Source organism: Microtus oregoni, unplaced genomic scaffold (assembly GCF_018167655.1).
Source record: "Microtus oregoni isolate MIOR12 unplaced genomic scaffold, Mior012 000005F_ref0000423, whole genome shotgun sequence".
Lineage (NCBI taxonomy): Eukaryota > Metazoa > Chordata > Mammalia > Rodentia > Cricetidae > Microtus > Microtus oregoni.
The window spans coordinates 14,967,235-14,981,826 of record NW_024543064.1 but is presented as its reverse complement, the minus strand read 5'-3'; the positions used below and the strand labels follow the sequence as shown (position 1 = coordinate 14,981,826).

General features: G+C 52.8%; 1 protein-coding gene across 4 annotated transcripts in view; it reads left to right on the top strand.

The window, feature by feature from the left end:
- The first annotated feature begins 1,597 nt into the window (after window positions 1-1,597).
- Window positions 1,598-14,592, top strand: part of Kif17 (kinesin family member 17) — a 31,106-nt gene continuing 18,111 nt past the window's right edge. For all 4 annotated transcript variants that reach the window (XM_041652108.1, XM_041652106.1, XM_041652107.1 and 1 more), the window contains exons 1-4: window positions 1,598-2,092; window positions 7,192-7,338; window positions 8,021-8,122; window positions 11,758-11,947. In XM_041652108.1, coding sequence (XP_041508042.1) covers window positions 1,862-2,092; window positions 7,192-7,338; window positions 8,021-8,122; window positions 11,758-11,947 — 670 coding nt within the window. In that variant the 5' untranslated portion in view covers window positions 1,598-1,861. The remainder of the gene's footprint in view (window positions 2,093-7,191; window positions 7,339-8,020; window positions 8,123-11,757; window positions 11,948-14,592) is intronic.

Here is a 14,592-nt window from a genome sequence, read left to right as displayed (position 1 = left end):
GTTCCTTGAGTGGCTAGATCTTCATCGACCTTTTCTTGTTTTGCTTTTCTTTGCCAAACATATTTTTTTTTCTTTTTAAAGATTTATTTATTATGTATACAACATTCTGCCTCCATGTATGCCCGCACGCCAGAAGAGGGCGCCAGATCTCGTTACAGATGGTTGTGAGCCACCATGTGGTTGCTGGGAATTGAACTCCGGACCTTTGGAAGAGCAGTCCGTGCTCTTAACCGCTGAGCCATCTCTCCAGCCCCCTTTGCCAAACATATTGCAGATGGTATGGGATGGTGAGCCTAACCGAGGTCCTGGCCACCAGGGTCCAGGAAGAAACGGAAGGGAGTGGTAGGGCTTGGTGGAGAGATCTTCTAAGAAAAAGACCCAAGGGCCAGCGAGAAGGCTCACTGCTTTCTGTTGAACCTGCTGACCTGAGTTTGATCCATTGGGCCCACATGGGGGAAGGAGAGAACCATTTCCTACAAGTTGTCCTCCGGCCTCCACATTCGGTGTACGTTTGTGCATTCGTGCAGCTGCACCCACGTGCAAACACACACACACACACACACACAATTAAAAAAAATTAAGACCGTGCTGCTAACTCAGGCTTGCTTACTGCCCCAGCAACGCAGACCATTTGCACAGCCTAGGCCTGCCTAAGCCTGATCTCTGCTCCAGTTAGACCTAAGATACTTGTCCTGACTCCCTCCTGCAACTGAATTAGTAGTTCATTTGTAGTCACTTTGGTGTGTGTGCGCGTGCGCGTGCGTGCGTGCGTGTGTTTCCCTTCCAATGTTAGTTTTCCCTACTAGTCTCCAAGAGGGCTGCCTTCCCAGCGCCTGCCATATGACTGACATCATGGTATTTCTGCAGAGGAACCCTCAGGAACATTGCAGATGGGTGGATGGTTGGTGACTTAAACTGGGCCGGGAGATTAAGCTGTGTGGTCTTTCCAACAGAAAGACTACCTCCTAAAGTTTTTGCCTTTTTAATTTTTTTTTAAAAGTACATTTATGCTGGGCAGTGGTGGCTCAGAGTTCCAGGCCAGCCACGACAACACAGAGAAACCCTGCCTTGAAAAACCAACCTCCCCCAAAAGGCCTCCAAAACATTTACTTATGTATGTGGACCCCTTGCAAGTCAGTTCTCTCCGTGTGGGTCCCAGGGGTCCCATCAGGCTGGGCAGCAAGCGCCTTTCACTAGCTAAGCCATCTCGCTGGTCCAGTTTTCGTGTCTTTTAAAATCCCAACTCTTAAGACTGGCTCTATCATCTGGAAGCTTCACTGTGCCATAAGGAACAGCTAAGTCCATGTCACCCTCTCAGTCTCTAACCCCTGAAGAAGGTGAAGTTCCAGATTTTTAGCCTGGTTGCCTCTGCCGGATTGCTGAACCTCTGGGCTGGAGCTGCGAGGCCTGGGAGACAGTGAGGAGGGTCAGGGCTGCCCCTACCACAGGGTGCATCCCAATCCGTCAGCCTGCAGCCGGGCTCTCCGGTTCTGGGCGTTCGGCGGTCCGCCCTGTGATGTCACGGACGTTGCCCGGCAACGGCGAACGCCGAGACGGCGTGCACGAGCGCGAGCGTGGCCCGACCAGCTCCGGGGCTCGGGTCGTGCGGCGGCGCTTGCAGCGCGGATCCCCCGTTCCCCGCCCGGGCCCGGCCTCAGGGACGGGCGAGCCCGGACGCGGGAGGCGGCGGCCCGGGCTCCAGCCCGGAGACTTGTCCGCCGCGCCCCAGCTGCTCCCTGCGCGCCCCGCGCGGAGTCCCGGCCCCCGGCTGCGGCCCCGCCCCTGCCGTCAGGCCACGCCCCACGAGGGCTCTGGCTCCACCCCCTGGAGTGGGCCACGCCCCCGGGTCTCGCGGGGCGCTATGGCTTCGGAGTCCGTGAAGGTGGTGGTCCGCTGCCGGCCCATGAACCAGCGCGAGCGCGATCTGAGCTGCCAGTCGGTGGTGACGGTGGACTGCGCGCGCGGCCAATGCTTCATTCAGAACCCAGGAGCGGCTGACGAGCCCCCGAAGCAGTTCACCTTCGACGGCGCCTACTACATGGACCACTTCACCGAGCAGATCTACAACGAGATCGCCTACCCGCTGGTGGAGGTGAGGGTGCCCCGAGATTGCAGGGCCAGGCTTGGGGCTCCCCGAAAGTGGAGACGGGATAGGTTGGTTAACTCAAGCCCCTGCTGCCCAAGCCAAGCGAGGAGGCGCCGGGCACAGGAGAATAGAGACAGGTTAGTTGGAAGGTTTTGTCCTGGCTGCAGACATTTGGCACCTGTCTCCAGTGTGGTGTCCCCATTGAACCCAGCAACCCAGCCGGTCCGCACCTCGTCCTTTGCAGCCCTTACCACAGAACCTAGGACCACTCAACGCCCCAACTTGTCGTGACCCTCATCCCTTGCAGCCCCTTGACCACAGACTCCAGACCCAGATCCCCAGGTCCTCTGCACTCATTCCAGACCTGCAGAATCCTGAAAGCCCCCACCATTTCCCTCAGCCTTCTTCCTTCCCAAGAGTCCCAAGATTCTTCTCTTCTAACAGGTGATGGTCCACATTTGCTCCCATTTCAGTACCCCCCCCCAAAGTCCTCCTCATTGCACGCTCCTCTTTTCATGAGAGCAGCGGAGGAAACTCCTCTTTCTGAGAGAGAACAGTGCGTGGCTTCCGTAATGTGCCCCAGTATCTGAGATTCGGAGAGGTTCTGCTGCAAAGAAACCCATTTGACTTTACTGACCTGGCCTTGCCAAAACATTTAACGTAGCTGCTTTCTGTTCCAGCTGTCCTGCCTGTTGGGAGGGCTGATGTATTCCGAAGCCTCCACACTGTCTGGCTTTGAGCCAGGAGTAAATGCACCATTAAAGTCTAGGGTCAAGTGTGTATCTCTGCTCTCTTGAGCTCTGACCCTACTCCCAAAGCTTTCTGACTGGTGATGTGGACCACAGAGCTCTTGGCAAGAGGTGATTCCCTCGGAATACTCAGAGGACGATGGATAGTTCCCCCAAAGGGGCTGGTCCCACTCTCTCAGAATAGCTTAGTTGTCTATCTGCTGGCCAGGTGTTCTAAGCTAGAAGGGACCCAAGAGGTCATCTGACTGGGTCCCTCTTGTTTATATCAGGTGTCTGAATCTCCATCACGTAAAGAACCAGTTCTTGCTTGCGTGTCTTCAGTGGCTGAAGTTCATGCTTCTAAAGTATTCTGTTCCTCTTTGGTTTCATGGTCTTCAGAATTTTACACCCACTCCGAGGCATCCTGGGAGCTTTCCATCCTTCCATGGTCCCAGGGACCCTGCAGGGCACTGTCTTCTTCTATCTAGGCTTGGCATCTTGAAGACTTGAACTCGCGTTCTTCCGTGGCCTTGATTCTTTCTAGGGATGTCTAGGGCTGTCAGGGTGGGGCCTCAGTTGCCTGCTTTGTGGATTGTGCAGTAGCCAAGCAAGTTCCACCCAGAGAGGAAGACACTAAGGACACAGTGACAGGCCTGTTGGATCGCTCTTCCACCAGCTTTCTCTTCTGAGTCCCACTGTGCAGCCCTATCTCTAGACACTCCCCAGACCTCAGATTTGACATCCATCCATTCACCCATCCATGTAAGGAAACACTACCTTTTTCACTGTGAGCCCCCGGGTTGTGGGGAGGGTGTGTGAAGGCAATAGGACTTGCCTTCATTAAGGTCAAAGGAAAAACAGCTAAGCTAACCTTTAGCAGTTGGTGATAAGGGATGGGCAGCATGGGGAGGCCAGCAAACCTTGGGAGAGATGGAGGGGAGAACAGACTAAGATAGGACCTGCAGTATGCTAGTCAAGCAGAAGGTGGAAGGCTGTCAGGGAAAGACTGGCGTGTAGCATTTGATCCTCACAAGAAGAGCTGGAGTCGTTCTTGTCAGAGAAATGACTGAGGCTTGAGGAGTCATGGAACAAATTAGGGACAGTTCCGGATCCCTGTGTCCAGATTCCATGCTCCCATGGGCATGGAAAGCCCATGCAGGTCACAGCCCTAGCTGCTTAAGCATAAGTGAGGCCAGTGGCTGGGTAGACCATGGGCCTGCCTGCTCTGTCCCTCTCCAGGGCTTCTGGGCAGGTAGCTTGGGTCTCCTAGCCAGGATCCTCCCCCAGCTCCTGTCCCATGCTGTCCCCATACTTCACATCCACTTTATCTTTTTCCTTCCATCCTCCATCCCTTCAGTCCAGCCTCTGTCCTTCATCTCTTGTCTCTGACTGAACTTTTCAACTCTCCTGGAGCTTCCTTCTCGACACCATCCTTGGCTGACTCCTATCCCATCCTGCCTGATCCAGCTTCTGCCGCCTCTTTAACCAGCAGCCCTGGCATCCCATCTCCGGCCCCTGACAGATTTCTCCAGAGTTGCCTCTTGATGAATTACCTCTAGTCTCCCCTAGTGCTCCATAGCCACAGCTTCTGTTATGACCGGACTAAGAAGGGTGGCCCCGGTTCCCTGTGCGGAAGCAGTGGTAGAACGTTCACCCAGGGGGACATTTGGGAGGGGGCGTACAGAAGATGTGGTACAATTTGGGACCGTTATTTCCACTTTGATTGAATAGTTGGAGGAAATATGTAGTATGTCTAGTGTGCTGTCATGAGGCTGATTGCTGAGGATGACACCAGGTTGGAGCTCCTTGCTGGGCTGGGAGCACAGCTCAAGTGTGGAGCCCTTGCCCAGCGTGTGTGATGCTCTAGGTTTGATCTCAGTACACACACACACACACACACACACACACACACACACACACAGAGAGAGAGAGAGAGAGAGAGGGGGGGGAGGAGATTAACTGTTGTTTTATCATCTTTTGCTCTTTGGGGGCCTGCCATCCAGCCCCCAAAATAATCACACGGAGACTTATTCTTACTTGTGAATGCCCAGCCTTAGCTTGGCTTGTTTCTAGCCAGTTTTTAATAAATTATCCTGGCTACCTTGTGTCTGTGGACTTTTATCTTTCTCTATTTCTGAATACCTTTCTTTACTTCTTACTCTGTGGCTTGCTGTGTAGCTGGATGGCTGCCTCTGATGTCCTCCTCCTTTTCTTGCTCCTCAATCTTTTGTCTACCAGATTTCTCCTCCTATTTTTTCTCTCTGCCTACCAGCCCTGCCTATCCTTTCTCCTTCCTACCTGTTGGCCGTTCAGCTCTTTATTAAACCAGGCAGGTGTTTTAGACAGGCAACGTAGCACAGCTTCACAGAGTTAAATAAATACAACATAAAAGAATGCAACACATTTTTGCACCATTAAACAAATATTCCACAGCATAAAATAATGTAACACATCTTAAAATAATATTCAACCGTTGATTTCATGAAAACTCACTAAGTTTCATAGTTCAATAATACAGAACAGGGCAGCAGTACACAGTGACTGGGTGGACACTGGCGACCTGCCCCACATGTGCTTGTCCCCTAGGAGCCCCCTAAGGGTTACCGTGTCGAATTTTTTTTTGAAATCTTTTTTCATTTTATAAATATGCCTAATATACCTAAAGTTGTTTTCTACTTAATCCGGGCAGTGCTGTCCTATGGAACATACCAGAACAGTGGAAATGCTCTGTGCGTGCATGTACCAGTTATGTACCAGCTAGACATGGGGGCAAGTGGCATAGGAAGGAGACTGGTACCGCTCCAGTGACAGTTCTCCAGCGGGGTCAGGTGCTTCCCACTTTAGCTGCATGTGGGTTTGAGAAGCCTGGCACGCGCCCTCTCACCAAAGTCACTTGTCCACATTTTAAAGGTCCCACACCCCTGTGTGCAGCCTACCACCTCTAAGGAACTGCAGGACCTCAGTGTGGTCACAGTTTCCCTAGATTAGACGACTGTTTGCACTGCAGACAAGGAAGCGTTTGTTCTCTGCAAGGGCTGGGGAGCTTAGATGGGATACCGGCCTTTTTGGGTGCCAGCAGCAGCAGCATGCCTGTCTGGCGGTGACAAAACATCTAGCAGCAGCAGGTTAAGGAAGAAAGGGCTTGTTTGGGTTCACAGCTGGAGGGTGCGCTTGTCACCAGAAGTGGGAGGCAGTTGTCACCAATCAGGAGGCACAGGGAATGAATGCCACTGCTGCTCCGCTTTCTCCTTTATTCAGCCTGGGACCCCAGCACATGGGATGGTACTGCCTATATATAGGGTGGACCTTCCTATCTCAGTTAACCTAACCTAGCTATCCCCTCCCAGATACGCCGAGAGATTTTGTTTCCATGGTAACTCTAAATATAGTTGACAGTGTTAACCATTACAGATGCCCCATAGATAGTTCTGCTATCTGTAACCCCAAGAGCTCCGAGGCCAGGGGCTGTGGCTACCTTGTTCACCTCCTTCTACCCAGAACATGGCTTGGTTCCCGATTCAGGAAAGACAGCTAGTTCCTGCAGGGTGAATGCATGCAGGCATGCAGCCATGAATGAAGAGTGGCCTTGGAAGTGGTACCCAGTTAGTTCTCCTTCTCAGCCTCCTCATCCATGCCCCACTCCCAGCTCCACCTGCTGTCAGCCACTCTCCTGTGTCCGCTTGGCCTGGACCCACTTCCTCTTCCTGCCAGTCCCCTGTCACCTGTCCAGGTCTCCTCAGCAGCAGCTTCTCTTCCATCCTGCCTCTGCTACAGAGAAGGAGGAGGCTGCTTCTTCCCATGCCTTCCAACCGCCTTTCTTTGACTCTCTCCCTTCATGGTTCTCTGGACCTCTGCCCTGTGTACCTCCTTGGCCTGGGTGAGAAGCACTGTCTGCGTCCCCAAGTTCCCGGCAGACATTTAGCAAGTACCTGTCCGTGCCTGCATTTGCCGTGCCTAATCCACGAGATGAGTCAGCTTTAGGAAGGGCTGCGTTCTTATCCTTTATGACGGGTGGGGAGACTGTAAATCCATGTGCCGAAGACCAGTCCAGTAAAGAGCAGAGCCAGGCTGAGGGTGTGGCTTGGTGGTCGGGCTCTTGCCTAGCATGTAGGAGACTTTGGGTTCTGTCAGCAGTACACGGAGAAACAAAACAAGCATGGAGATACACTTGAACAAGCGTTTGAACCAAGTTGGCTCCCAGCACAGGCTTTTAGATAAGCCCACCTTGGCACGATGTTTAACCCCATCAGACTGTTGTTTGAAACAAAGCGGTGCCTTTGGCCAACCGGGCAGGGCACCCAAGTCTGTGGGCTGGGGGCCATGGTACCCACCTGGACCTGTCAGCTGAACACCTGACCTTGGTTCCCTCTCCCTTAGGGTGTCACTGAGGGCTACAATGGTACTATTTTTGCATACGGCCAGACGGGCAGTGGGAAGTCCTTCACCATGCAGGGCCTGCCGGATCCCCCCAGCCAGAGAGGCATCATCCCCAGAGCCTTCGAGCACGTGTTTGAGAGCGTTCAGGTATGGGTCTCACCTGAAGGGGTAAGGTTAGCATCCCAGATGGCCCCCAGGGCACCTATGACAGTGGCGTGGACTGTGGGTCGCAGTCAGAACCTGGTCTCGACCCTGCGTGGGTCAACAGAGGCAAGTCCTGGGTTCTAAAAAGATCATGGGCGGAAAACAAAACTGAGAAGAGTCAGTTCCATGTTTTTCTTGAACGTTGAAATTCCCTTAGCATTCTTGTATGATGAGTCTGAGCATGGCGACAGGAAGCGGTTTTAACAGTCACAGCTCCCGCGTTTATTGAGCGATGACTAAAGACCAGACTTGCATGAAGCCCTTTGTAGACTTATCTCACAGACCCCAGACTGGACAGCTCCCAGTTGTGGTGGCCCCAGAGGCTCACTCTTCAGCCCAGAGCCAGGGCTTGGTCCAGGTGCCGTTGCTGGGACTGTGGCCGCGGGAGGGAGGTTTCCACCTCTTTGCCCTGAGGTTTATAGGCAGCACATTGGATGGATAGCCGGAGCACAGCTTGGAGTCTGAGGGTCCTGGAGCTGGAGAGGAAGGTTTGCCAGGAGGGCAGTCAGGGTAGGGTGAGGATGTGGGCCCAAGTGGCCCTTCCTCCTCTGATGTCTCAGCTGTAGAGGCCTGAGCAGCAGGTGGGGTTGGCACAAGCTATCTTTTCATGTTCTGCTTCCCGCAGTGTGCAGAAAATACCAAGTTCCTGGTCCGGGCTTCCTATCTGGAGATCTACAATGAAGACGTCCGGGACCTGCTGGGCACTGACACCAAGCAGAAGCTGGAGGTGGGTGCAGACCCTATGTGGGGTGGTCAGGAAGGTCGCAGGGGTAGTGGCTAGTATCAGACGGTGCTGGGACTCAGGATCCTGCTGCCTCAGTTTCCCTGGTGCTGGGATCATAGGCAAACATCACCATGTCCGGTCGGAGTGGGGCCTTTTGAACTTGAGTCCTTAGAGAACCTAACGCATGGACTGTGTCTGCTGCCACCACACAGGCTGGCTCTCCCCTTGAACAAGGCCACCTCTGTGGAAACAAGGTGATGTTTCCCAATAGAGTTCTGTTTTAGAAAACACTTCCACTGATAAAAATTATTTTGACGGTCTAACAGAAGGTATGAAGTACTTACTAAGCACTTACTATTCGCTGGGCACTTCATCTTTGGAGTATCCCTGCTGGTGGACGTTGTCATCTCTAGTTTACCAATAGCGTGGAAAGGAGGCTGAGAGAGCCTCAGTCTGTCCGGGTTCTACAATTCGGCAAGTGGCTGAGCCTGGGCTTGAACCCAGGTCTGCCTAACTGAAGGGTTTGAGCTTCAAACACCTTATTTTACTGCTGTTTATATGGCTAGGATTTCATCATCTTGGTTCACTTTGCAAAGGGGTATTGAGGGTTGGCGACAGTAAATAGGACAAGCCAGCCCCTCAGCAGAGTGTCAGTGCCTGCTAGGTGTTCAGTATGTGAGCTTTTCAAGCTGTTGGGGATTACAGAAAAAAACCAGCAATGACAGGGGGAGCTGGCAAGTGGGGCCCCCGGGGGGGCAGGGTCAAGGACAGATGATCCGCTCATGGTGGTGAAGACTGACTTAGTCAGAGAGCCTCAGACGCATTTCATAAGTCATCCTCAGTCTCCTCAAAGAACGGGCATAGGGTGGAAGAGCGTTGCTTCCTAACGGTGGAAGTAAAGCTCACTATGTCAGGGTTGTGTTTGGATAGACTAGACCAGGATGACTGATTGGGACACCCAGAGAGATCAAGAACCTTGCCGGACTTGGCTTATTGGCACAGGCTTTAATCCCAGAAGTGGGAAGACTGCGGCAGGGAGATTGCAAGTTCCAGGCCAACCTGGATCACATAGAGAAACTGTCTAAAAAAAGAAAAGAGCTGGGTGGTGGTGGCACACACCTTTAATCCCAACACTTGGGAGGCAGAGGCAGGTGGATCTCTGTGAGTTTGAGGCCAGCCTGATCTACAAGAGCTAGCTCCAGAACAGGCTCTAAAGCTACAGAGAAACCCTGTCTAAAAACAAACAAACAAACAAATCAAAAAAAAAAAGAAAGAAAGAAAGAAAGAAAGAAAAAGAAAGGAAAGGAAGAAGAGAAAGGAAGAGAAGAAAGGATACATCTCTGTGAGTTCGAGGCCAGCCTGGTCTACAAGAGCTATTTCCAGGACAGGAACCAAAAGCTACGGAGAAACCCTGTCTCGAAAACCAACAACAACAACAAAAAAAGGAACATAGAAGGAGGGAGGGAGAGGAAAGAGAGAGGGAGGGAGGAAAGGAAAGAGAGAGAAAGAGGAGCGAGAAAGAATGAACAAATACTGCCAGGACCAGAAGTCAGGGAGAGCGTGGAGTCCCAGCTGGGACGCTTTGGCCTTAACCTTGGCCAGCGGGACTGGTCTTGCTCCTACCTGGGGCTCTTAGATGGCCTGGTCTCTGGAGGATAGGCCAGTGTGAGATGCTGCTCCTCATCTGTGCTGGGATTCCGCTGGACTCACCCTCTAGCCACGATGCTTATGACCTGATCACCCTCACTTCCCAGGGCCCACCAGAAAGCCAGTGACTCCAGCTTTAGGAGAGGGAAGGACAGTCATTCATTGGTTGACTTACTGGGAAGGACCCATGGGTACCAGAGTGCCAGGTCACACACTGACCTGAAGCCTCCTCTCTTCCGTCTCCATCCCTCCACTCAAGACCCTGCCATTCTCCTGCAGTGGGCTGTGCACAAACCTAACGGCACTTTGCCCTCCCTGCCAGGAACCTCTCCTACCACCAGCCTACAGCATCCCCCTCACCAGGAGAGGGTGTTGGGAGTCATGACTCACCCTGAGCCAGAGAAAGATGCAGAGGAGTCTGGTGGGGGCTGGGAGCTCTAGAAGAACCAGCCTCAGGGTCATAACCCTCACAGACCTTTCAGCCAATGTGTTGGGTGCCATGGAGACTCTATCCTTCGCTGTCGACCCCAGACCCTGGGAAGGCCTCACCTAGCCAAGCCACTGCCCGGGGGCTGCAGGTGATAGATGTGCTCCCTGATACACACCCTGTGGGCATTGGGCCTCTGATAGGCTGCTCTGTGGGTGATATGCAGATGGTTTCCATGCGAGCGTAGGAGAATTCTGTTCTCATCGTCTGTGATTCAGGCACCTATGTATAACCCAGAGAGCACACAGAGTGGGAATGGATTGGAACCCAAGGCTCCGGTGAGCAAGCTCTTAGCCTGCGGGTAGCATAGGGCATGCCTGGTTCATTTTATAATTAGGAATTATTCAGTCAGCGAAGGCCAGCAAGAGATTTGGGGATGCCAACTCCCCTCCCTGCCCTCAAGCCAGTATAAATACTGCCCCAGAGCTCCACCCAGTAGATCATGGTGGAGTCTGCAGAGGCCTCCCAAGAGTCCTCTCTGAGCCACGTGTGAGGAAGCATATCAACATCCCCTCCCAAATGGACCCTAGGCACGGCCATGTGCCTGTTCCCCTCTCCATCTCTGCCATAGTAGCACAGCTGGTTGCCATGGAGACCTGGCTCTGGTTTCTTGCAGCCTAGAAGAGCAGTTACTGACGGGGATAGGATGGACAGCTGGTGGCCATCACTCAGCCCCTCCCTAGGACCAGTATTGGCAAGACGGGGTAACAGTGGCGGGAAGGACCCCTGAGGGTGTCAGAGATGGGGGGCTGGCTTTGCCTTCTGAGATTACCCACACTCAAGACAGCATCCCCGTCCTCTTCGTGACCTGTTTCCACTGAGCCCACTGAGGTACCACAGGTCTGTTTCCTCCTTAGTCCTCATGTTGTGAGTGCTGGGATTACAGATGCACCCCACCGTACCCAGCTCTTCATTCTGGTTTTGCCAGTGTGGTTTTCTTTCCTCTTGAGAAATTCCACATTTCCCTGCTCTTGAGTAAGCAAAAAGCTTCTTGGCTGCCTGGGAAGGAAGCCGGGGAACATCGGGGGTATAGCTTACCAGCTGCCGTCTCCGAGGGCTGAACTGCAGGCCTTGTGGGCTCAGGCAGCCAACGACTCTCCAATGCCCCGGTCGTATTAGCAGAGAGCATAACAGCAGCCATGTGGACAGGACAGAGGAGATAAAGTCAGAGCTCTGGGTGCCTGCCCCATCAGCTTCCAGAACCTGAGGATCCCAGAAAAGCTTGTGTGTGCCTACTTTACGGAATCCTTACCATGCCAATGAAGTAGGTATCTCATGCCCATTTTCCAGGTTGTGCATATTGAGGTTCAGGATGTTTTTGGTCCAAGATCCTGCAACAGGTGGGAGGCAGGAGTAGATTTGCAGCTGGCTTCACCAGAGTGAACCCCCTGCCTATTACAGGATGATTTAGGAGGGCACAAGCGGCCACCTGGACAGGGTTCCGCCTTTGGGTTTGTCAGAGCTCCTCGGTGATCTCAACCTTCCATGCTGCTCCTCCCTGCAGCTGAAGGAGCACCCCGAGAAGGGCGTGTACGTCAAAGGGCTGTCCATGCATACAGTGCACAGCGTGGCCCAGTGCGAGCGCGTCATGGAGACCGGCTGGAAGAACCGTGCGGTTGGCTACACCCTGATGAATAAGGACTCTTCCCGCTCACACTCCATCTTCACCATCAGCATCGAGATCTATGCCGTGGGTACGGGAGCGGCTGTGGGCAGAGGGTGACCCAAACGTCCTGAGCCAGCTTCACACTCCTGCCAGGAGGGCGTCTCACCTCTTTGGAGCTTGGAGAGCCCCGTGGCAAACTGGGAAAAGATGCCCTTAGGTGCCTGAAGGAAACAGATGACGGTCCTCCCTGTGCTGGGACCTGACCTGTTTCCTGCATCTGCACCGGCAACCACAAAACTGGTGGACACCACTGAGCACTTCCCGTGGGCCAGGCAGCATGCTCCCATTACCTCATCCATTCTTTCAACCCTCTCATGAGCTAGTTGCTCACACCCCCATTTTACAGATGAGGAGACTGAGTCTCAGAGCTGAGGCTGGAGCTCCATATTTGAGTACTTGAATAGCCTGCTCGGGGCTCTGAGTCCCATCCCTGGAAAACATCCAGAGGTCTGTCTGTCACTCACGCCTTTACTCTTTCTCAGTAGTGTTCTCTGCCCCTTATTCAGCTGCCTCTCTCTGTTCACAGGAGAGCTTCTGGGAAAGGGGACAGAAAGCAGCATTGACTCTGGGCACCTGTAGGCCAGATGCTGTGTGAAGGGAGATGCTTTGTGTGGGTGCCCTAGGCTTCCCCTGTGTAACTGTGGCAGCCCTCGAGGCCAGAGGTATCATTCTCCTTTTACACAGAGGAAACCTAGGCTCTGAGAAGTGAAGAGAGTTGCTCATGCAGGGTACCCCAGTCATAGAGTGGAGGAGTCAGAATTTGAACCCAGGGCCTCCCGGCACCTTGTTCCCTAATGCTGCCCGCCGTGGTCTGTCACAAAACTGCGGAGAACACAGTGCAGGAAGTAGCCTAGCCCAGCTGGGAAGGTAACTTTGGAGAGACCCCGTGATGCAGGGTCAAGGCCAGGGCTGACCCTGCATACTGTCAGCCTGAACAACCTGTTTCCAGACCAGCACTCAGGTGCTTGCAGGAGCAAAGAGCATCAACCTGGGTGTCCCTGGGGACGCCCCCTGAAGAAGGCATGACCTCAGGGTTGCTTGGGGCATTGGGGCTGGGACAGCTGCCTGGCTCTATGGATGCGCGAGGCTCATGAGCACGAGTGAGCTTTGCTGAAGGTTTGAAGGGCGGGCTGGTGCCTAAACACAGCCACACCGCGAAGTCTGTTTTCTCCGGCTCCTCTCTTGTTTTGTTTTCTTCTATGAATCATTTCCAGGTCTTCTCGAGAGTGGGTGGTGGACAGAGGATGCTCCACGCTCAGCCCTTTTCTTCTGTTCTTTTTTTTTTTTTTAAAAAAAGATTTATTTATTATGTATACAGTGTTCTGTCTCTGTTTGCTCGCATGCCGGAAAGGGGCACCAGATCTCATCACAGATGGCTGTGAGCAACCATGTGGGTGCTGGGAATTGAACTCAGCTCCTCTGGAAGAGCAGCCGGTGCTCTCAGCATTCTGAGCCATCTCCAGCATCTCTCAGCCCCTTTCTAAGCTGTCATCCTTGTGGCATTGACATCGTTTCTGGTTTCACAGTGCTCTGGGCGATGCTGCCGGGAACACCTTGGTGCACAGGGCTGTTTCTCTTCCGAGACTCATTTGCTCAGGCTAGACCTGGGGTGTACTTGAAATCACAGAGCTCATGACATGTTCTGGTACATTCTACAAGCACTCTCCAAAAACACTGCTAGTCCCTTACTGCTCCTTTTCTCTTTCTTTATTTGTTTTTTTTTCCCTGTTTTTTCTTTTTTTTAAAAATATTTATTTATTTATTATGTATACAATTTTCTGTCTGTGTGTATGCCTGAAGGCCAGAAGAGGGCGCCAGACCTCTTTACAGATGGTTGTGAGCCACCATGTGGTTGCTGGGAATCGAACTCGGGCCCTTTGGAAGAGCAGGCAATGCTCTTAACCACTGAGCCATCTCTCCAGCCCCCCCTGTTTTTTCAAGACAAGATTTCCCTATGTAACAGCCCTGGCTGTCCTGGAACTAGCTCTTGTAGACCAGGCTGGCCTCGAACTCACAGAGATCTGCTTGACTCTGCCACCTGAATGCTGGGATTAAAGGCATGCGCTACCACTGCCCGGCTCCCTGCTCCATTAAAGAAAAAAAAAAAGACCCTAAACATCCAGTCCTGGTAGGAAGCCAGTCAAGGATTGTCTTTCCTTGTAGATGGAATCACTGGAGAGCTAGAGACGTGTGTGACTGTGCTTATACCCAAACAGTATAGAAGAGGCGGGGTTGACCTTCAAAGCCAGTACTCTTTGCATGCAAAAGTACAGCTCCCTGGCCATCTTGCCATCTCCCCTTCGCCCTCTTCTGCCTTTGGCCTCATAGGAAATCTGTCCAAAAGAGACTCTGCTGTCCCCTGTAGCACAAATTCTAATTGGTCTTCATAATAAAAACCCAGAGTCAGATATAGGGATTAATGCTGAAAGATCAGAGAAGCAGAGCAGCCAGCCACTAGAGAGTTCTTTACCTCTACCAATGCTCAGACCAAAGGGGCGATCCTATCTCTACGACACCTCAGACTGCATGCTCAGACTGACTCCTGACTACGTCTGAACTCCTGTCTCCTCCCTCCTTATATTCCTCTCTCCACCCAGCCACATCACTCCTGTCTCCACCTCCCTAGTGCTGGGATTAAAGGCGCGTGATTCCAAGTGCTGGGATCGCCTTTGT